A 23,935-nucleotide genomic window follows, 5' to 3' on the forward strand; every position below is an offset into this window, starting at 1 on the left:
TTGTCTCCTCTGAGTACAATCCAGGAGGGTATATAGCCAAAAATCAACAGTGCGACCGTACAGTGTAAATATATAGCATATAAGCATATATATATATGTACACTTCGGCACTCAGTGGGGCCAGCACCTCAGGTGCTGCTTACCGACCGCTCAAAGCGGTTGTGTGATCACCAGATTCCCTGCCTGGGCCTCCCAGAGCCGTGTTGTCTCTCCTCTCCAGCGTCAGAAGTGCTGACAGGAATGGCTGCCGGCGTTCTGTGGGGAGGAGGGGGCCGTGGGCGTGCCCTAGAAAGTGCGGGAATCTGGTGCCCCACGGTGCTCAGTGAGGGGGGAGGAGGATACAAAGTATGCTCCAGCCCTCAGCGCTGACGTCCTGTGCAGCGTCCCGCCCTTCCCCTGACTGGCAGGCCTGTGGGCGGGAATATGCGATACTAGGCCACAAAAGCCGGGGACTAAAGTTATAAGCGTGGCCGGCAAATAAGCGCGGTCGGCGCGGTAGTCCCCGGCGCACTAACACACCCAGCAGTGCTGCAGTGTGTATGGCACAAGCGCTCCATGCGCGGTCCCCCAAGGGGACACAGAGTACCTCACAGTAGCAGGGCCTTGTCCCTGACGATACCCGGCTCCTGTCCAGCAGATTCCCCAGGGGCTGCGGAGGGAGCACGGTCCCCGTGCCTGGAGACCGATTAGGATCCCACTTCACCCAGAGCCCTTAAGGGATGGGGAAGGAAAACAGCATGTGGCTCCTGCCTATGTACCCGCAATGGGTACCTCAACCTTAACAACACCGCCGACCAGAGTGGGGTGAGAAGGGAGCATGCTGGGGGCACTGTTATGGGCCCTCTTTTCTTCCATCCGACATAGTCAGCAGCTGCTGCTGACTAAGATGTGGAGCTATGCGTGGATGTGTGCCTACTTCGCACAAAGCATAAAAACTGAGGAGCCCGTGATGCACGGGGGGGTGTATAGGCAGAAGGGGAGGGGCTTTACACTTTTAAGTGTAATACTTTGTGTGGCCTCCGGACGCAGAAGCTATACACCCAATTGTCTGGGTCTCCCAATGGAGCGACAAAGAAAAACGAATGACACTAAAATTAATGTTTTTTAATGCGTTGAAGATGTGCAAAGATAAATAGATAGATAAATACAGTGCTGGCCAAAAGTATTGGCACCCCTGCAATTCTGTCAGATAATACTCAGTTTCTTCTTGAAAATGATTGCAATCACAAATTCTTTGGTATTATTATCTTCATTTATTTTGCTTGCAATGAAAAAACACAAAAGAGAATGAAACAAAAATCAAATCATTGTTCATTTCATACAAAACTCCAAAAATGGGCCAGACAAAAGTATTGGCACCCTTAAGGGGGCTTTACACGCTGCGACATCGCTAATGCGGAGTCGTTGGGGTCACGGAATTTGTGACGCACATCCGGCCGCATTAGCGATGTTGCTGCGTGTGACACCGATGAGAGATTTTGCATCGTTGCAAAAACGTGCAAAATCGCTCATCGGTGACATGGGGGTCCATTCTCGATTATCGTTACTGCAGCAGTAACGATGTAGTTCGTCGCTCCTGCGGCAGCACACATCGCTATGTGTGACGCCGCAGGAACGAGGAACCTCTCCTTACCTGCCTCCCGGCCGCTATGAGGAAGGAAGGAGGTGGGCGGGATGTTCCGGCCACTCATCTCCGCCCCTCCGCTTCTATTGGGCGGCCGCTCAGTGACGTCGCTGTGACGCGGCACGGACCGTCCCCTTAGAAAGGAGGCGGTTCGCCGGTCACAGCGACGTCGCCGGGCAGGTAAGGATGTGTGACGAGTCTGCACGATGTTGTGCGGCACGGGCAGCGATTTGCCCGTGTCGCACAACAGATGGGAGCGGGTACCCACGCTAGTGATATCGGGACCGATATCGCAACGTGTAAAGTAGCCTTTAGCCTAATACTTGGTTGCACAACCTTTAGCCAAAATAACTGCGAACAACCGCTTCTGGTAACCATCAATGAGTTTCTTACAATGCTCTGCTGGAATTTTAGACCATTCCTCTTTGGCAAACTGCTCCAGGTCCCTGAGATTTGAAGGTGCCTTCTCCAATCTGCCATTTTGAGATCTCTCCACAGGTGTTCTATGGGATTCAGGTCTGGACTCATTGCTGGCCACTTTAGTAGTCTCCAGTGCTTTCTATCAAACCATTTTCTAGTGCTTTTTGAAGTGTGTTTTGGGTCATTGTCCTGCTGAAAGACCCATGACCTCTGAGGAAGACCCAGCTTTCTCACACTGGGCCCTACATTATGCTGCAAAATTTGTTGGTAGTCTTCATACTTCATAATGCCATGCACACGGTCAAGCAGTCCAGTGCCAGAGGCAGCAAAGCAACCCCAAAACATCAGGGAACCTCCGCCATGTTTGACTGTAGGGACCGTGTTCTTTTCTTTGAATGCCTCTTTTTTATTCCTGTAAACTCTATGTTGATGGCTTTTCCCAAAAAGCTCTACTTTTGTCTCATCTGACCAGAGAACATTCTTCCAAAACGTTTTAGGCTTTCTCAGGTAAGTTTTGGCAAACTCCAGCCTGGCTTTTTTATGTCTCGGGGTAAGAAGTGGGGTCTTCCTGGGTATCCTACCATACAGTCCCTTTTCATTCAGACGCCGACGGATAGTACGGGTTGACACTGTTGTACCCTCGGGACTGCAGGGCAGCTTGAACTTGTTTGGATGTTAGTCGAGGTTCTTTATCCACCATCCGCACAATCTTGCGTTGAAATCTCTCGGCAATTTTTCTTTTCCTTCCACATCTAGGGAGGTTAGCTACAGTGCCATGGGCTTTAAACTTCTCGATTACACTGTGCACCGTAGACACAGGAACTTTCAGGTGTTTGGAGATGGACTTGTAGCCTTGAGATTGCTCATGCTTCCTCACAATTTGGATTCTCAAGTCCTCAGAGAGTTCTTTGGTCTTCTTTCTTTTCTCCATGCTCAATGTGGTACACACAAGGACACAGGACAGAGATTGAGTCAACTTTAATCCATGTCAACTGGCTGCAAGTATGATTTAGTTATTGCCAACACCTGTTAGGTGCCACGGGTAAGTTACAGGTGCTGTTACACAAATTAGAGAAGCATCACATGATTTTTCAAACAGTGCCAATACGTTTGTCCACCCCCTTTTTATGTTTGGTGTGGAATTATATCCAATTTGACTTTATGACATTTTTTTTTTTCATTGAAGACAAATTAAATGAAGATAATAATACCAAAGAATTTGTGATTGCAATCATTTTCAAAAAGAAACTGAGTATTCTCTGACAGAATTGCAGGGGTGCCAATACTTTTGGCCAGCACTGTAGATAGATAGATAGATAGATAAGTGAATGGATGGATGGATAGATGATAGATGGGAGGTACTAAGCTACATTGCTTGTACAGCTATTTAGCCAATTAAATAAATAAGTAAATAAAAAAATAATGAAATGGGGTCCCCCCATTTTTGATAACCAGCACAGGTAAAGCAGACAACTGTGGGCTGCAACTCTCAGCATTATCTTGGCTGCTTATCAAAAATAGAGGGATCCCAAACCTTTTTTTATTTAAATAATTGAAAAAACAAAACTGTGTAGGGTACCCCTATTTTTGATAACCAGTCAAAGTAAAGTAGACAGATGGGGCTAGCATTATCATGGTGGGAAGGTCCATGTTATTAGGTCCTCCCCAACCTAAAAATAGCAGCCTGCAGGTGCCCCAGAATTGGCACATCCATTAGATGTGCTAATTCTGTCGCTTTGCCCGCATTTTCCCAATTGCGCTAATGTGGTGGCAATTGGGGTAGTGGTTTATGGGGTTGATGTCAGCTGTGTATTGACAGCTGGCATCAAGCCCAGGGCAAACAGAAAAAAGGAAATGTCCAGCACCAAAATTTTCCATAAAAAATTTCTATCTTCTTTATTGAGCAATCACATACATGATAAAATCAAATATGTGTTATGATGTTGACCTAATAAGGCCCCCGCCTTACACATCTCGGAGAGGACTCCTTACTCATAGGCATATACAGATAAATAAGGAGAAATCCATATATAAACCCAACCTAGTACAAAACACACAAGAATGTGATAATGAATTAACAACATTTCAAGACAACCTGATTCTATAGTGGGTCTGCAGAACTAATGGTGAGCTTTCTACCAACCCCTGTTTACTTTGGATTACATCAAGCCCAGGGTTTAGTAATGAAGAGGCGTCTATCAAACACCCCCCATCACTAACCCAGTAGATGTAAAGAGAAAAAACGCAGAAAAAAATATTTTATTTTAAAATATCATTTCCTGACTCTCTCTTTGGTTCACCAGTTTATTAAAACAAAAATCCATGCAGGTCTGTAGTAGTCCACAGACTATGACTTAAGGCTGCTTTACACGTTACAATTAATCGTGCGATCGCACCCGCCCCCATCATTTGTGCGGCACGGGCAATTTGTTGTCCGTGTCGCACAATGTTGTAACCCCCCGTCACACGTACCTACCTCCCGAACGATCTCGCTGAGGGCGGCGAACATCCACTTCCTGAAGTGAAGGGACGTTCGGCGTCACAGCAACGTCACACACCCGCCGACCAATAGAAGCGGAGGGGCGGAGATGAGCGGGACGTAAACATCCCGCCCACCTCCTTCCTTCGCATTGCCAGCGGGACGCATGTAAGCTGTGTTCATCGTTCCCGGGGTGTCACACGGAGCGATGTGTGCTGCCCCGGGAACGATGAACAACCGGCGCAGAGAAGTACGTGCGATATTTAGAAAATGAGCAACGTGTCAACGAGCAACGATAAGGTGAGTATTTTTGCTCGTTAACAGACGCTCGTAGCGGTCACACGCTACGATATGTCAAACGGTGCCAGATGTGCGACCCCGACGACATATCGTTTGATATATCGTACCGTGTAAAGCCCGCTTTAGTCGACAATGGAAAACCCAAAGACATAAAATGAGAGAATTAATGAAATAAAAACAAGTGACTCCCTCATTAACCAATTATTAGAAAGGAAAGTTCCCAAATGCAACATAATCCAGGGATTCCCATGATGTTCCACAATTACAAGCATTAAAGTCTATGGAGACTCAGAACGAGGCTCCATAGGGTTTGATCCTGGTGTATGCTGTGCTGTGCTGTCCCGGACATTGTGATGAGTGGTGATGTCAGGAACATCACCATATATCACAGTGATGAGCGGTGATGTTCTTGACATAACCTCTTATCAAAGTCCCCAGGTCAGCAGAGTTGAGTGTACGCCGGGCTGCTGCTGCTCAAAACCTACATAGACTTTGATGCTGGTAATAAAGGAACATCATGGGAACCCCTGAATTACATCAGATGTGGGAACTTTCATTTCTAATAAATTGGTTTCTAATAAATTGGTTATTGAGGGAGTCTCTTGTTTTAATTTCTTTAATTCAATTTTTTTTATGTCTTTCAGGTTTGCATTGTGGACTACGTCGGATTCTGTGGACTACTTCGGCCCTGCATGGCTTTTTTTAATAAATTGGTGAACAAGGGAGAGATGGAGAGTAATTTTTTTTTTACAATCATATTTTTTGTATGTTCTTTTGTTCTCTTTACACTTACTGGGTTAGTAATGCGGGGTGTCTGATGAATGCCTCTCAATTAATAACCCACCGCACCAGGTCAAAGCGCTAGAATTCGTGCATCTAATGGATGCATCACTTCTGGAGCAGCTGGAGACTGCTACTTTTAGGACGGGGAGGGCAAAATAATTATGGACCTGCCCAGCTTGATAATAACAACCCCCAACTGTCTGCTTTGGCTGATTATCAAAAATAGGTGGGATCCAACGCTGTTTTTATTAAATGATTTAAATAAATAATTTAAAAAAACAAACGCTTTTTATAACCAGCCAAGGAAAAGCAGACAGCTGAAGGTTGTAGCCCGCAGCTGACTACTTTACCCGCATTGGTTATCAAAATTGGGGGAACCCCATGTATTTTTTTTTTCCATTTAATTGTTTATTTGACTAAATAACTGAACAAGCTATCTATCTATCTTTCCATACTTTGTACACATCACAACCATTTATTTCAGTGTCATGTGTTTTTTTCTGGCACGTGTCACATGGATAGCTCATGAATGACACATGGATGACAAATACATACATGCAGATAATCACACGGATGGAAAAAAGCGCACCCTGCAACACATGCTTTTTTTCAATGGACTCAGATGGTAACATTCAGAATGATGTGTGAAAGCCCCTGTGATAGAATTCAGACATTCATGAAAAACGGTCTGTTTACAGAAAGGCTGCGGGTCTTGTGGACTCAAGGGGGCGCAAATACATGAGGTGATGTGGTTTGTTTGATCCAGTCTTATCATGTTTACGGTTTCTTTTTTTTGTCCCTTTGCAGACAATTTTTGCATACTTATTTTCTATAACCTCTTGCACTTTATTGGATATCTGTATATGGGATTATATTTTTTATTATTAAGTCAATTAATTTTCTATGAATTACTAATTTATGCACTGAGCACTTTTTCCCTACATATCTACCCCATCACTGGCGAAATTGTATTCTTGTAGAAAAGATCCTAAATATTAAGAATATTTACCACTTTTTGGGAAATCATAAATCCCCTATTCCACAATTTCTGTGGTACTGTAATATAAAAGAAAAATCACACTTCCTTTCGAAGCTCAGGCTGTTCCTGGACTTCAAAGGACACCATGATGGCAGTGGCGGAAGATCCCCACTTCCATAGTAATCCATCGGTGTCCTGTTATCCTGTCTAACCACTCCATTCACATGTTTTCAGAGATTGACAGCAGCATCAAAATGGTTAACAGCATTGAATGGAGCTCAACTCCAGATGCAGTTTTTATGTCACAAAGAGGTTTTGGCAAGATCTGGGGAGACTTCAGATTGTTGCACTCTGCCTGCTAACTTTTCTGAGGTCTGTGATCAACTCCAGATGACTAGGGGGTTGACTCACAGACCTGCTGTTCATAGACAGACTAGCAAGAGTTCATCTCTGCTGGACTACTTGTTAATCTTCTTTAGTCACATGCTATGGGAGAGCCTGTCATACTAACTCACCTCATATATATGCTGGCTGGACACTTCCATTAGTGCCAGCTATAGCTTGGCCAGGAGAGGTGGATTTATCCAGGCTTACTGGTGGTTCTTATATTATTATTGTGTGCGGTTGTAGTGTCAACTTTTTGTTATCCTTTTGTTCTTGCAGTACTTCTCTAGCTTTTCTATTTAGTTTCTTACTGTTTATTCCTGAGAGTGTACAGTGTGACTCAGTTTCTGTTATCCCTGACTGAATTATCTGTTTCCATCACACCACTGACCCTTTCTTCCTATTATGGAAGGGGGGAACAGTTTAGCTTTACTCAGGAGTATAGTAAGGCACGGGACTCCGGCATCTTTACCATTAGGGGTAATCTGGAGAACAAGGATAGTGTAGAGTCCAATAGCCTGAGTGACAACATAAGAGTCCCTTGCTAACCGACAGTCATTTGTGACATTTTAGAGACATATACCAGTTATATAACACAGCTGGCATCTACCTCATGTGAAGAGAGCTCTGCTCCTGAGCCCCCTCCACACTTGTGAATCCCACTTGTGAACTGGAGAGGACTCTGGTAAAGATATTCTTTCTAAGGCCCCTTTCACAAGTCAGTGATTCTGGTACGTTTGTGCTTTTTTTTATACATATAATCAATGGGTCTGCTCACACCATCAGTGATTTTTCACTGAACTTGTCTTGTGCAGCGTGCACTCGTGGCCGTGATTCTGCACGGAGACAAGTCAGTATTTTTCTGGCATCACTGATGACCCACGGACCACACTATGGTGTGATCCGTGTGTGATCAGTGAAACATGTACCAGAAAATCACGGACATATTAAATATTTTCAACTTACCTTGTCTGCGATTCGCTGTGCAGCCTCTGCTCTCAGCAGCTTCTGCCTGGCTCATGAATATTCATGAGAGCAGGAAAACCCGACCAGGAAGTAGGTGCTGAGAGCGGTGGGCGGACGCTGTAGACCCGAGGAGATCAGCACCATACACAGTAGCAGTGAAGGCAGGTGAGTAATGTCCATATGCAATCACAAATCACGGATTGCACATGGACAACCCACGTGTGCCGTGAATCACGGAACACAGAGGGACATGTGCGTGTTTTACACGTCAGTGAAGAACGTCTGTGTTTTTCACTGACGTGTGAAACGGGCCTAAAGAAGCTATATCTATTTGAATGCTTTTTCGGAGAAGAAAAGGTGAGCACAACCGTAAGTCCTGTGTCATGCCAACAATAACCCATCCTGAGAACATTCATGTGTAAAGTAACTTTTCATCCAAGGGAGTGTGCTCATTCCCTACTTTGCCTAAAAACACTGTCATTAATAAAGAATTTGATCTAAATGTCCTCCAATTGCAGCTTCTCCCATTGATCCAGGAGTAATTTGGTGATGAACAGTGCTTTTTTCAGTTTGATGGAGCATCATGTCACAATTAAGAAGTTATAAGTGGCTTGGTAAAAAAAAAGAAAAGAAGGATTTTTGTGTACTCACCGTAAAATCTCTTTCTCTGAGTCTTCATTGGGGGACACAGGACCATGGGTTATGCTGCTGTCACTAGGAGGCTGACACTAAGTAAACAGAAAAAGTTAGCTCCTCCCCAGCAGTATAACCCCTGAGCCGGAGGCGGGCTCAATCAGTTTAGTGCACAAGCAGTAGGAGGAGAACCAAACAATCCTGAATAAAACAAGGTAAGAAACTATGACGATCATTCGTGTGACCAGTGACCTGGGAATACAGGCACTGGGGCAACAGGCATGTCCTATATAACAAAAAACACAAGCAGGGTGGGTGCTGTGTCCCCCAATGAAGACTCAGAGAAAGAGATTTTACGGTGAGTACACAAAAATCCTTCTTTCTCTATCGTTTCATTGGGGGACACAGTCCCTGGGTGGGAAGAAAAACCATCACCGGAGATAGGAAGGAAGCCACTTCCCCCTTGCTGGGCTTGACCCAGACCTACAAGCGCCTAATGCTGTTACCGGTGTGCCAATGCCACCCGCAAACCCTACGCCAAGACTGGCCTCTGCCGAAGCTTGGGTGTGAATCTGGTAGAAAATAGTCAAGGTATTCCAGCTAGAGCGGGTGACGGACCAGGGGACCTGGTCAATCGACGACTGGAGTCCAATCGTTCGAGGGTGCCCCTTGCCCGGTAGACCGCGGCGGAAATCCGTCCTTCATGCGATAGTCTGCACATATGGAGGAAAGAATCCATGTGAAATTCTGGCCCCTGGCGCCGGCACACGCTTCTTGGGCAAGGGTGGAAGGATGGATTGACGGTCGGTGAGACCGAAAAATGGTGTCCTGCAGACACGAAAAACTGAGGGCTCGCACCAGCCCTGGAACGAACTATGCCCCTTTTAGGCTGAGAGAGGAGCCTAGAACCGAAAGACCGAAACCCAAAGTCCTCTGCTGGAAGGAACAGCGAGGTGTCTTGGACAGAAACGAAAGGTTCTGGCTGTAGCCCCCCCTTGTCCTGCTGGCGGAGCCGGAAAAGTGGGGAAAAAATGACAAGAGGGCTGTCCGCCCTGATGCCGTCTGTAATAACCCGATGGCCACGAGGAGCCCACCTATCAAAACAGGTGGGAGCAGAGAAAAAAAGGGGAACCTTGATCGAACCCATCACTGGGTTCAGGTCCCACATCTCTAGTGAACGATGAAATAAATCTTCGAGGAAGCTTGATTCCCGGCCCTCTTCAATGCCTACCATCATCTTGCCCACAGACCTGACGAGCCAGCATCTGGGATCCACTGATGAGGCCATGTAACTTGGGACTTCTGAGCCCTGGTAGAATAGAGGGGCCCCGACACGGAAGAATTTTGCGGTCTGGAAGGGGCCACGGGGCCTTTGCGAGGAGATGAGTAAATTATGTGAAACTATGCTCGCCTGGGTCACTCCCGATCTATCGCTTGCCTTGGTCCATCTTGAGAACCCTCGAGATCATAGGAAGCCGCGGGCAGATGCACAAGAGCCTGAACAGGCTACACGACCAGACTAGGGCGTCGACATCTAGTCCCGAGCAGGTGCATACTCTAAGCACCCTTGACTGAGATTTGGATCGGAAGGCCAAAAATGGTCCATGACCGGAGGTCTTCCTTCGCCAGAGATCTGGCTGGTGATTTCCGCGTTGGAGCCCTTTACCTACGCGAGGTCCATCCTACCGCGGACATCGGCCGTCTAAACGTCCACGCTAGGGATGTGCTGCCGAGATTAGCGAGCGAAGGGACCCGTCCCAGAGCAAGATCTTCTTGGCCTCTTCCCTTGCCATGACACTCTCTGCATCTTCCTGGTGGATGATGTAATCACCGCTGTGGCATGGTCCAACTGGAACCTGGCTGGGTCACCGCGACCTAGAGAAGAAATTGTAACTGGGCTAACCAGCTGCCTCTGAAGTCCGGAATGTTGAAGGAGAGACGACGCTCTAGGAGTGTCCCTCGGGACCCTGCCGAGGGATGGTGGGATAGCAAACCCTAGCACGGGGGGCTGGTGACGGTTGATAATAAGCTCCAGAGGAGGAAAGGGAGCTTCCCAGGGATGGTTGCGAAGACTGGTCCGCTAGGAGGGGATTGGCGGGTCACCCGCGAAGACGGAACCTTCCTGTCTCCGTTCCTCAGAGCGCTCCGTTGGAGAGTCCGGGATGAAATCTGGTATGTGCACCGTCGCTATCACCGCCACAGGCTGTGAAGGAGCCAAAAAACCGAAGGGAAGAAACGGGCGCGGGAGGCAAAAAGCACGCGGGGCTCTGTGTCAGGAGGGAAAAAACTACTCCTGCGTGAGGAGTAGCCACCCTTGAACGGCTCGAATACTGTGCCTGAGGGATGATGGACCGGACCGGGCCGGGTCCTGGAGGGCTCCTTCCGGTAGCTCAGCTACCCTAGTAGCAAGGAAGGGGTAGCTTCCTAGAGGGTGATGATGGTCTAAGCCTCAAGGCGATGGTTCTTGAAGGGAGACTCTGGGCCTCCCGGTCGTTTCTGGGCGGAGACAGCCTAGCAGCTCTGCAGAGTAGGATACGTAGGGACAGTGATCCCTGTAAGCTTTTTTAGAAAGGCTGGAACGGACCGCAGCCATGCAGGGCGGAGATGGCTGTTGTAGGGATAAAGGCTTCCAGACGGGTTTGCGTGAGGGAACGAACCTGGTGCATCAGGGCCGATGCCAGGAAAGGGATATACCCTTCTCTTACGTAGCCTAGGGGGGAGAGTAGCCTACCCTGACGTAGCCTAGGGATAAACTCGACTCGACCTATCTCCGAAAGGGCGTTCCCGAAAGTCGGAAAAAAAAAGTCAGCGACTTCCTAGATGTCGAATCTGCGTTCCTGATCCCGAGTCAGAGGTCTCGATGGTGGGAACACTGATGCTAGAGGTTCAGGCCGAGTAGCGGGCAGACATCAGGTTTGTGAAAAGAGGGTACTCACTCAAGAGGATACCCAGCCCTTGGTCGGCATAGGTGGGACGTGGACCACTGCGTATGGTGTCCGGGAAGTCCCTGCGGAGCGGCACAATAGTGACGAGAAGCCCAGAGGAACCCAGGCGGGTCGCATAAAGGGTAGCGTGTCGCTTCCTTTCGGAGCCCCCTTCGAGAAGGGGCAAGACAAATAAACGGACTTACCACTGGGAAAAAACACGTCCGGGGATTATCCATGATCACGCAGTCACCGTGCGAACTGGCTGTCCACTGAAAAAAACCGCAGTGGCCCCCACCTTGTTCCCTGCAAAGAGGCATGCCCCCTTTCTCCAGAGCCCTTTGGGGGAATGAAATGACAATAACACGACTTACCGCTGGTAAACGCCGTGTCTGGTTGCCGTCTGTGATCATTAGCGACTCCAGTATAGTGTGCCCCTTCTTCTCCGAAATCGCCTTGGAGAAGGGAAAAAAGACAATGACAAGACTTACTGCTGGTCAACTCCGTGTCTGGTAGTTGTCTGTGAGCCCGCGGTAACTCGGCGAGCTCTGGATGTCCTCTGAGCACATAAGGGTCTGCTTCAAATGTCTTAAGGGAGATCTGCGTGCACGGAGAGAAGAGGGCTGTCCGTAGCCTTACGGCTTGACTCACCATTTGTAGCAGGCTATTCGTCATGCGCCAAGACATCTAGGTCCTGCTCTGAATCCAGCGGAGGTGGAAGCCTGGGCCATCACCCCAGATGTCGGAAGACTGCCAGAGGAAGGACAGTCTGGACCTGGGGAATAAGTGGAAACTGGGGAGCCACAGGGACGAGACCTGGCGGGTCCGCTTCCAGCATAGGAGAAAAGGTCCCTGGTACGGGACTCCCCTCCCCGAGGGGATTGCGCCAGTCCTATGGATGGTATGACCGAGCATCGGCCGGAGACGCGGCGCATGCGCACGAACCCGAGGGACATAGCGAGGGGAGTGGTGGCCTGAGACAGGGCGTTACAAGCCGGCAGGGGTCAACAGCAAACTGACATCTTCTTGAAACTAACTCACAAAAGAGGGGACCGAGTCTTGGGCTTACCGGCCCAAAATCACTAAAAAGTCGAGCTGGAAACGCTATGTACTAAAAACGTGATAGAAAAACAAGTGCCCGCATAAGCAATGTAGGAGTCAATGTATGAAGATCATGCACGTATCTATAATAAAAAATCGACCCAATATAAAAAAATATACACTACCAAAAGAGTGTGTTCTGTTTTTCCCCGAAAAAGGTTGCTGCAGCCTCAGCAATCCGCAGATGTTGTTGTTTTTTTTTTTTTTTGTCTTTTAAATAAAATGAACACTGAGGGAGCGGGAAAAAATATCCCCCACCCCCCTCCCCTGATGATGCCTGGGGCAGAGCGGAGGGCGGAGAAGGAGAGGCCGGCGGCCAATAGCGCTGCGCAGGAGGCGGGCCTGGGACGCCGAGGACTAGGCCGAAGCCGGGGGCTAAATTTTTACGCTGCCTCGCGGCCGAGGCAGCGCCGGCTGACCCGGCCGCGAGGCGGCGTCGTCGCGGCCTAGGACGCCGAGGACCCGGCTGAAGCCGGGGGCTAAGGTAGGACGCTGCCGCGCGGGCAGAGGCAGCGCCGGCGGATCCGGCCGCGAGGCGGCGGCGTCGCGGCCTAGGACGCCGAGGACCCGGCCGAAGCCGGGGGCTAAATTATGACGCTGCCGCGCGGGCAGAGGCAGCGCCGGCGGATCCGGCAGCAAGGCGGCGGCGTCGCAGCCTGGGACGCTGAGTACCAGGCCGCAGCCGGGGGCTAAATTTGGACGCTGCCTCGCGGCAGAGGCAGCGCCGGCGGACCCGGCCGCGAGGCGGCGGTGTCGCGGCCTGGGACGCCACGGACCCGGCCGAAGCCGGGGGCTAAATTTGAGGCTGCCGCGCGGGCAGAGGCAGCGGCGGCGGACCCGGCCGCCCGGCCTAGGAGTCTTCAGGGAGCTCCGCGGATGCAGCGGGGGTGCCCGGCGACTAGGCCCAGACCAGGGCCTAAATTTTTGCAGCCGCCCGAGGGGGAGAAGGTAGGAGAGGGTGTCCTACCTGATCCTCGGCGCGCTCCAGAGTGCAGGCTGAGACTCTGCACATGCTCCTGTGTGCTCCGCTCGCAGAAGGGATGGCTGCGGGCACCAGGGAGCCGGCTGAAGAAGGCAGGGAGGTGGACCTGGTGGGGGATAGAAACCCCTAAAAACGTAGCAGCGCTGCGGGCCCCATCCAGATCGAGACGCGCTGTGATCCAGTCCCTATTTGCCGAGCCCCTTGCGCCCTTTGGGGTGATACCGCAGAGCGGATAGGGGTGCCCAGGAAGATTCTGCCCCGCACGAACACACCAGGGATTGGTACCGCGGGAATGGACGGGGGCGATGGCCCGAAGACTCAAACCTCTGCGACCCTAGGGAGTGGTACCCACCGGGCTGCGAGAGCTGAGGAAGAGAAGTACGATACCTGCAGAAACAGAAAAGTACCACAGATGAGAGCGACGAGCGTCGCCGAGAAAAAATGAAAAAAAAATACGCAAAAAATCAAGTGGCTGAAGGGGGCCCAGTCGGCCCACATCAGCCTCCTACGACACTAAGCAAAAAACTGATTGAGCCCGCCTCCGGCTCAGGGGTTATACTGCTGGGGAGGAGCTAACTTTTTCTGTTTACTTAGTGTCAGCCTCCTAATGACAGCAGCATAACCCATGGTCCTGTGTCCCCCAATGAAACGATAGAGAAATGACATTTTGTGTGTATGGCCAAGAAATTCGGAAGATATCAAATGCATTGAGAACCTGTAGTCAAACTTCAAAAAGCAAATGGACAAACAAAAACATAGAAATTGTAATCATTTCCACGTTATTAGAGTTGGCCTAGAAGCTGATATCAAGCATGCCAGGGTGTTACTGAAGTCTTGAAAAAAAAAAGTGTCAACAATGTGAATATTGAATATTTGCATAAACTTGATGTTTCTGTCAGTAAAAGATTTTATAATTGTACTTCAGTAACCACAGAAACATCTGCCTAAAAGATATAAAGGCAATGAAAGAAAAGATTGTGAAAGCAAAATTTGTGTCCGTCTCAAAAGTCTTGCCCATGACTGTATACAGTCATATGAAAAAGTTTGGGCACCCCTACTAATGTTAACCTTTTTTCTGTATAACAATTTGGGTTTTTGCAACAGATATTTCAGTTTCATATATCTAATAACTGATGGACTGAGTAATATTTCTGGATTGAAATGAGGTTTATTGTACTAACAGAAAATGTGCAATCCACATTTAAACAAAATTTGACCGGTGCAAAAGTATGGGCACCTCAAAATAAAAGTGACATTAATATTTTGTAGATCCTCCTTTTGCAAAAATCACAGCCTCTAGTCGCTTCCTGTAGCTTTTAATGAGTTCCTGGATCCTGGATGAAGGTATATTTGACCATTCCTGTTTACAAAACAATTCCAGTTCAGTTAAGTTTGATGGTCGCCGAGCATGGACAGCACGCTTCAAATCATCCCACAGATGTTCAATGATATTCAGGTCTGGGGACTGGGATGGCCATTCCAGAACATTGTAATTGTTCCTCTGCATGAATGCCTGAGTAGATTTGGAGTGGTGTTTTGGATCATTGTCTTGCTGAAATATCCATCCCCTGCGTAACTTCAACTTTGTCACTGATTCTTGCACATTATTGTCAAGAATCTGCTGATACTGAGTTGAATCCATGCGACCCTCAACTTTAACAAGATTCCTGGTGCCGGCATTGGCCACACAGCCCCAACGCATGATGGAACCTCCACCAAATTTTACTGTGCGTAGCAAGTGCTTTTCTTGGAATGCCGTGTTTTTTTGCCTCCATGCATAACGCCTTTATGTATGACCAAACAACTCAATCTTTATTTCATCAATCCACAGGACCGTCTTCCAAAATGTAACTGGCTTGTCAAAATCTGCTTTTGTATACCTCAGATGACTCTGTTTGTGGCGTGCTTGAAGAAACGGCTTTTTCGCATCACTCTCCCATACAGCTTCTCCTTGTGCAAAGTGCGCTGTATTGTTGACCGATGCACAATGACACCATCTGCAGCAAGATGATGCTGCAGGTCTTTGGAGGTGGTCTGTGGATTGTCCTTGACTGTTCTCACCATTCTTCTTCTCTGTCTTTGATATTTTTCTTGGCCTGCCACTTCTGGGCTTAACAAGAACTGTATCTGTGTTCTTCCATTTCCTTACTATGTTCCTCACAGTGGAAACTGACAGTTTAAATCTCTGAGACAACTTTTTGTATCCTTCCCTTGAACAACTATGTTGAATAATCTTTGTTTTCAGATCATTTGAGAGTTGTTTTGAGGAGCCCATGATGCCACTCTTCATAGGAGATTCAAATAGGAGAACAACTTGCAAGTGGCCACCTTAAATACCTTTTCTCATGATTGGATACACCTGCCTATGAAGTTCAAAGCTCAATGAGGTTACAAAACCAATTTAGTGCTTTAGTAAGTCAGTAAAAAGTAGTTAGGAGTGTTCAAATCAAGAAATTGATAAGGGTGCCCATACTTTTGCACCGGTCAAATTTTGTTTAAATGCGGATTGCACATTTTCTGTTAGTACAATAAACCTCATTTCAATCCAGAAATATTACACAGTCCATCAGTTATTAGATATATGAAACTGAAATAGCTGCTGCAAAAACCCAAATTGTTATAAAGAAAAAAGGTTAACATTAATAGGGGTGCCCAAACTTTTTCATATGACTGTATTTCCTGTAAACCAAGATCTTGGGGGTTATGTTCACTTGCAGATAATTCTATGTTACTGTCCGGTCTGCATACCTGGTATCCAGTAAATTTGACTCCAGGGTTGTTTTCTATTTCCCACAATCCTTCATTGAATCCTTTCCGCTTATTTGACTTTCCAAACTTGTCTTTAAATTCCTTGTAAGGGAACAGATCTTTGGGTCCCAAAAATGCACTAAAATAAGAAAAATGTGTTATGCATATACTGTATATTGGATATACCGTATTTTTCGTTTTATAAGACATACTGGATTATAAGATGCACCCCAAATTTAGAGCAAGAAAATAGGAAAACATAATTTTTAATGTTAAAACAAGGGTCCGTCTTATAATCATAGTGGTGAAGTACCTCAGGAGGGTCATAGGAGGCAGGATTGGCAATGCTGCGAGCTCGGAAAAGGGGGTGTCGCGGCTCGCCCGCGACTAACAAGACTGACTTCAAGAAAATGGCCGTAGAGGTGGTGCGTGTGCAGCTAGGCCTCTGCGGCCATTTTGTTGAAGTCCATAGCGTCAATCTGCACACGCACCGCCTCAGCGGCCATTTTCTTGAGGTCCATTGTGTTAACTGAGGGCAATTCAATGGAGACCACTGTCAGATCAATGGCGCCCGCCGCATTGCCGACCCTCCATCCTGTGACCCTCCTGAGCCGCTCCACTGCAGTGACACCCCTCGTCCGAGGGGTCTCCTTTCTATATAAATCCCAGCAGTCTCCTACCACAAGGTCTTTAGTTTAGCTAGACCTGGTCACTCTAGACACTTGCTCTTGTGTACTATTTTGTATTTCCTGTTGACCTCGGCTTGTAGTTTAAGCACTGGATTTACGTCAGATTTTTTTCCCTGATGACCCCTCGACTCACATATGCTCCTCCAGCCATCAGCCCTTCCATGGATGCAATCCAGTGTTGTAAGACCAGATAACTGTACAGGGGTTAAATGGTGAAGGCAATGGTTCATCTAGAATCTCACTTGTGCCAAGTCTGTCTAAGGCCCCCTTAACACGTCCGTGTCTCCGGTACGTGTTTGGTCTGTTTCCTCACGTACTGGAGACACGGGCACACGTAGACCCATTAAAATCAATGGGTCTGCACACACGTGTATGTTTTGCTATGGACCGTGTGTAAGTGTGGAGCATATGTGTGCCCATGTGCTCCACACGTAGACATGTCCATTTTTCTCCGGCCTCATGGGTGTCACACGGCTCGCACGGATGTGATCCGTGTGACACGCACCGGAGAAAACACACGTGTTTGTAAAAAAATCTATACTCACCTTCTCCAGCACTGCGGTCTCTGCCGCTGCTGTCACTTGCTTCCGACCCCCGCTCATTATGCTCATCGCATATTCACTCCACTGCGGGCGAAAGCAGCAGCAGCAGCAGGGAGTCGGCAGGACCGGAGCCCGAAGATCAGCACCACTGACAGCAATGCCAGGGACAGGTGAGGAGAAAGCTCCCATTCTCCGTGTGTTTTCACGGGTAACACACGAAGAACACACGTTGTGCCATAAACACGGCACACCGAGGACAAAACGCACCTTTGACACGTCTCTGAAAAACGTGCGTGATTTTCACGGACGTGTGAAGGGGGCCTAAAGTGGTCTTTTTGAGCCTGTGGCCTCTGACAGTTGTAACAAGTATATCTAGAACGTCTAATGTCAAGACTGAAATAAGGACATTTTTGTGTACTCACCGTAAAATGTCTTCCTTGGAGCCTTTCATTGGGGGACACAGACAGTGTGACAGTGGGTTATATGGTGTCTCCAGGGGAGGCTTGACACTAGATTTGCAAAAGTGTTAGCTCCTCCTCCCACAGCATATACCCCAGCTAGGCAGGAAACTAGCTCAGTTTGGTGTAAAAGCAGTAGGAGAAGGACAACCAAAACCACAAGGGCGGGAAGCTGTGTCCCCCAATGAAAGGCTCCAAGGAAGACATTTTACGGTGAGTACACAAAAATGTCCTTTCCATTCTCGCCTTTTCATTGGGGGACACAGACAGTGGGACGTCCCAAAGCAGTCCCTGGGTGGGAACTGAACTATTAACAGTGTATAACGTCAGACTAAGAGCTGACTAACGACTGCAACTGTAGTGAACACATATCAACACTGTCAAGAAACCGAGCAGTGGCCACTTATAAATGGGCCACTGCTGCCTGACGGACTTGTCTTCCAAGAGCAGCATCCGCGGAGGCATGCGTATGCACTCTGTGGAATTTTGTAAATGTGTGCACACTGGACCAGGTAGCGGCCTTGCAAAGTTGGGCCGCCGAGGCCTGATGGCGAATAGCCCAGGAGGCACCCACTGCTCGTGTAGAGTGGGCCCGCACAGATTGAGGGGGAACGGCACCTCGTGCTTTGTATGCCTCACAGATGGCAGTCCTGATCCATCGAGAAATTGTGGATTTAGATGCCGGGTTGCCCTTCTTGTGTCCTACTGGGAGGACGAAAACAGCATCGGACTTGCGCAACGGCGCTGTTCTGGAGATGTAGATCCGCAGAGCCCTGACAAGATCGAGATTGTGAAGGGCTTTCTCAAAAGGAGTGGACCGGGGCCGGGCAGAATGATGGCAACACAATGTCCTCGTTCAGGTGGAAAGAGGATACGACCTTCGGAAGGAAGGCGGGGGAAGGCCGAAGAACCACCTTATCATGATGGAATATCAGGTAAGGTGAGCGACAGGACTGAGCTGCCAGTTCGGACACTCGCCTGATAGAGGTGATAGCGACTAAAAAGGCAACTTTCCAAGATAGTCGTTGAAGAGAGATTTCTCTCAGAGGTTCGAAGGGAGGAAGTTGAAGAACTCCCATAACCAGATTCAGATCCCAGGGATCCAAGGGGTGGCTATAAGGAGGGACCAAATGCGCTACCCCTTGAAGGAAGGTACGGACCTGAGGGCGAGAAGCCAGCTGCTTCTGGAAAAAAAAATCGACAAGGCAGAAACTTGTCCTTTAAGGGTACTTGAGAGCAAGACCCGAGTCCAGACCGTCTTGCAGAAAAGCAAGAACGTTAGGGATTGAAAAGGTCAGGAGTGACCGACCATGACGGTCACACCAGGCAAGATAGGTCTTCCAGGTCCTGTGTTAAATGCTGGCGGAGGAAGGCTTCTGAGCATTAAGCATAGTATGAACTACCCTGGAAGAAAACCCCGATCTGGCTAGAATCAGGGATTCAAGCGCCACGCCGTCAAATGCACGCCAGGGAGTGTCGCTGAGAAGTTGGAGGAGCTCTGGGTACCAGGCCCTCCTGGGCCAGTCCGGGGCCACGAGGATCACCGGAATTCCCTCCGCTTTGATTTTCTTGATTACTCTCGGAATGAGAGGAAACGGAGGGAAGATGTAAGGAAGGCGGAACTGCGACCATGGAAAGACTAGAGCGTCGGAGCCTAACGCTAGCGGGTCTCTCGACCGCGATATGAAGGGACGTATTTTGGCATTCATTCGAGACGCCATGAGGTCCACATCCGAGAGCCCCCAACGAAGAGTGATCTGATGGAACACTTCGTCGTGGAGGGACCATTCTCCCGCCGCTAGACCTTGCCTGCTGAGAACGTCTGCGGCCCAGTTGTCTACCCCTGGGATATGGACAGCTGAGATGATGGGGATGTACTTCTCTGCCCAACGAAGAATTTTGGATACCTCCTTCATCGCTGCCCTGCTGCGAGTTCCTCCCTGACGGTTGAAGATTCTGAAGGGCCAGAAATATGGCTCTGATCTCCAGAACATTGATGTGCAAAGAGCGCTCGGAAGGAGACCAGCGTCCCTGAACAGTGTGGCGGAGAAACACCGCCGCCCAGCCTATCAGGCTGGCATCCGTCGTGACAACCTGCCAGTGGACCGGGCGGAAGGACTTCCCTTGAGATAGGGATGAGACTTGAGTCCACCAGACGAGGGAGCTGAGCGCAGACCGATACAGGCGGACTGACCGGTCCAGGGAAGCTGGATTCTTGTCCAAGGAGGATAGAAGATCCAGCTGTAGAGGGCGCAGATGGAATTGGGCAAAGGACACGGCTTCCATGACCGCCACCATTTTGCCTAACACTCTCATTCCGTTCCGAAGGGATGTGTGACGGCGAGAGAGGAGGAATTGCGCAGCCCGAATCATGGAAGCCCTCTTGTCCTCTGGAGGGGAACGACCAGGATGCCTCTGGGGTGTAAAATGGACATGACGGCCGCCATGACCTTTGTGAAGACCCGAGGCGCAGTAGCAAGTCCAAAGGGAAGGGCCCTGAATTGGAAATGACGGTGTCCTACGGCAAAGCGAAGGAACCGTTGATGAGAGACACGTATGGGAATGTGTAAATAGGCATCTTGAACGTCTAAGGAAGCTAGGAATTCTCCAGGTTCCATGGCGGCTAGCACTGCTCTCAGAGATTCCATTCGGAAAGTACGAATGCGTACAAATTTGTTTAGCCGTTTGAGGTCCAAGATAGGGCGGACAGAGCCATCTTTTTTGGGAACGACAAAAAGGTTTGAATAGAAACCTTTGCCGCGCTGTTCCAGGGGCACTGGAATGATAACGTTTGCCTTTTGTAAAGAAGCTATGGCCTGAATTAAGGCCTGGTTTTGCGTCTTGGACTTTGGGAGACGAGAACGCAGAAACCTGGTGGCCGGCAGGGAATGGAAATCGATCTTGTAACCCGAGGTGACGATTTCTCGAACCCAGGCATCGTGAGTGTGCTCTAGCCAGATATCCCGGAAAAGCAGAAGCCGTCCTCCCACAGGAGTCGGATCTACAGGATACCTGGCGTCATGCTGAGGGGGCCTGTACAGATCGAGGTCCCTTGGATTTGGACTGCTTGGAGTGGGAACGCCAAGAAGAGCCCCTTGAAGGACCGGATCCTTGATCTGAGCGTTGGGACGGTCCTTGGGTCGATGGCTTTTTGAGATTTCTGGCTACAGGCCGCTTTTGTGGTAAAATGGTACTTTTACCACCCGTCGCCTCAGATATGAGCTTGTCCAGGGATTCACCAAATAGATGAAGACCCTGGAAGGGAAGTGTGGACAGGGACTTTTTGGAGGCACTGTCCGCATTCCAGATTTTTAGCCACAGAACCCTGCGGGCGAAGACAGCATTGGCTGCCATTAGGGCTGACCAGCTGGCTGCATCTAGAGAGCCGTGAAGAAGATAATTAGAGGTGAGAGAGAACAAATCAAGAATCTCAAGAGCCTCCGGAGGATATTTGCAAGGGCGAAGCAACTTGCGCAAATTCCTACTCCACACGCTCATAGCTCTAGCCACCCATGTTATGGCAAACAGGGGGCGTAGAGAGGAGCCCGAAGCCTGAAAAATAGATTTGACCGCAGCATCAACTGCGCGGTCAGACGAGTCCTTAAGAGACGCGTTGTCTGAAACAGACATAACCGTGTGTTTAGCCAGTCTGGATACTGGCGGATCCACCACGGGGGGTACCGACCAGGGCTTAACCATTTCCGGGGGAAAGGGATAAGCGAATGAAGAGGAGGATTTTTTATTAAACCTCCTATCAGGGTGATCCCACCATTTAGATACGATTTGATGAAAAATTGGATCAGGGGCAAAGGACTTAGGCGGCTTCTTGGCTCGCTTGATTGCCGACTGAGAAGTCGGGTCCGAGGGCTGATCAGAAATCGACAGAGAGTGATTGACAGCCGCTATCAGAGTGTTTTCCATATGCCTAGACTCAGAAGGGACATCTGAATCAGTGTCAGAGTCCCGGGAATCGTGACTACTAAAGGTCACGGAGTCTGAGTCAGACTGACCATCGTGTGAGTCAGATGAGGCGGAGCGGACGCAATGGCGCCTTTGGAGACAGCCTTTTTACGTACTGGGGATGATATACCAGACGAAGGCGGGCTCCCCTGAGGGAGCTGAGCCAGGGGGAGGCTGTGGGAGCCTGTGGAAGGCTGAGATATCTGAGCGGCCAGGTCATCTAACCTTTTAGACCTCATAAGAGCCCATGCAGGGATAGCCTCCTCAGATGGGGGTGCTGCCTGAATGGTGGCCGGGGCCGAACCCACAGATTGCACGACCCCCTGGTCCGGCAACGCCTGTTGTGACATTGTAGTAGGGGCATCGCAGCCTCGGCAGAGTGGATAGCTTCGCCCATTGGGAAACGAGCTGCCACAGGTGGTGCAAGCATAGTACAGGTCCATAGAGGATGCCTGGGAAGCTTTAGCACCCTTGCGGTTTTTACGCATGTCAGCAACAAACGTATAATTATACTGTGAGCCTTTAGCAGTATTACACTACTGTGGGTGAGGAGCTACTAGCAGTATTAGAAAGGGACTGCTATACAGAGCTGGTATATACCAATAGTAAAGCGGCATACACTGCCAAACAGTCAGTATATACCTGCAGGCACAGTCAGTATATACCGCTAAAAGCTGATATACACCGCCAGCCAGCAAGCACACACCGCTAGGAAGACAGCGATATACCACTGAACAGAGCGGTATATAGTGCTGCAGAGTTGCAGAGCCAAGGAGGCGATCTCACCCGTGTCTTCTCCCCACATGTAATGGGCAGCATGGAGGGGAGAGACGGCCCACTAGCAGCTTCTAGAGCAGTGGAGTGGGCGTTGCTAAACATGCAGGCCGACACCGGGAGCTAAATTAATGATGCTTCCCCGGGATCACGGCCTGCATCGCCCCACCGGCGCCATCTCAGGCGGCAGTCTGAATGCAGGGGACTGACTCGTCGTCTCCCTACCTGCCCTTGCTCCGTCTGAAGACGCGTCGGTCCTGGGATGCGGGGATCTCGGGGACGCATCTTTGGCTCAAGGCTAGCAGGTACTCGGTTCTGCCTAGCCCTCTGGAGCTACCTCTGTGAGGCGCTTCCAGGGAGCCTGGAGGGGTACGCAGACCCGACCACTTGGGCGCGAGGGAAGACTGACGGCTTTTGCATGCCAGGTTTCCTCTGCCCGTACACGGGGGGAACAGGGGTGGCAAGGCACCCTGGTATTGCCCCTATCAAAATAGAATGAATAAGAAAAGAAAAACAAAATAAAAAGTAAAAATAAGCTGGGCTGAGGCACCTCTGGTGGAGCTCAGTCCAGACATGTCAGCCTCCCTGCTGACACTAAAAAGAACTGAGCTAGTTTCCTGCCTAGCTGGGGTATATGCTGTGGGAGGAGGAGCTAACACTTTTGCAAATCTAGTGTCAAGCCTCCCCTGGAGAAACCATATAACCCACTGTCACACTGTCTGTGTCCCCCAATGAAAAGGCGAGAAAGGAATCATAATTTATTATTCTTGATATCCAAAAAGTAAAACACCTTATTTTGCATTTACAACATAATGGTAATTTTTCTTCTTTAAACTTTTATATACTGTATACTTTTTTTTAAATTATTGGATGACTCTGTATACTCTTTTAGGCCTCTAGTCGGCAAATGGAGAACTAAGAATATGTTTGCCGTGACTACTGGACAATGACATATCTTCAGAAATGAAAATCAGTAGGGCAAGAGTTTTACACACTGTAACCAAGAGAAGGCTGGTGGGCAAAATGAGGTCAAAATACATGAAAAAGCAGGTCAAGCATCTATGTTTATTTTACTGTGATTCTCTTTAGCTCAGTTGCATGAGGGCAAAAACAGTGACCTGTGACTACAGCTTAGCTACAATGTCTACAGGGACTCTGAGGTAGTCTGAGCCACTCCCCATCTCATCAT

At 49.0% G+C, this 23,935-nt stretch overlaps 1 protein-coding gene across 1 annotated transcript in view; it reads right to left on the bottom strand.

Moving 5' to 3' along the window:
- HDGFL3 (HDGF like 3) overlaps nt 1-23,935 on the bottom strand; it is a 99,286-nt gene that overhangs the window by 39,594 nt on the left and 35,757 nt on the right. Inside the window, exon 3 of the mRNA XM_075345845.1 lies at nt 16,324-16,462. Coding sequence (XP_075201960.1) covers nt 16,324-16,462 — 139 coding nt within the window. The remainder of the gene's footprint in view (nt 1-16,323; nt 16,463-23,935) is intronic.

The sequence above is a fragment of the Anomaloglossus baeobatrachus genome, chromosome 4 (genome assembly GCF_048569485.1).
Source record: "Anomaloglossus baeobatrachus isolate aAnoBae1 chromosome 4, aAnoBae1.hap1, whole genome shotgun sequence".
In the NCBI taxonomy this organism is placed as follows: domain Eukaryota; kingdom Metazoa; phylum Chordata; class Amphibia; order Anura; family Aromobatidae; genus Anomaloglossus; species Anomaloglossus baeobatrachus.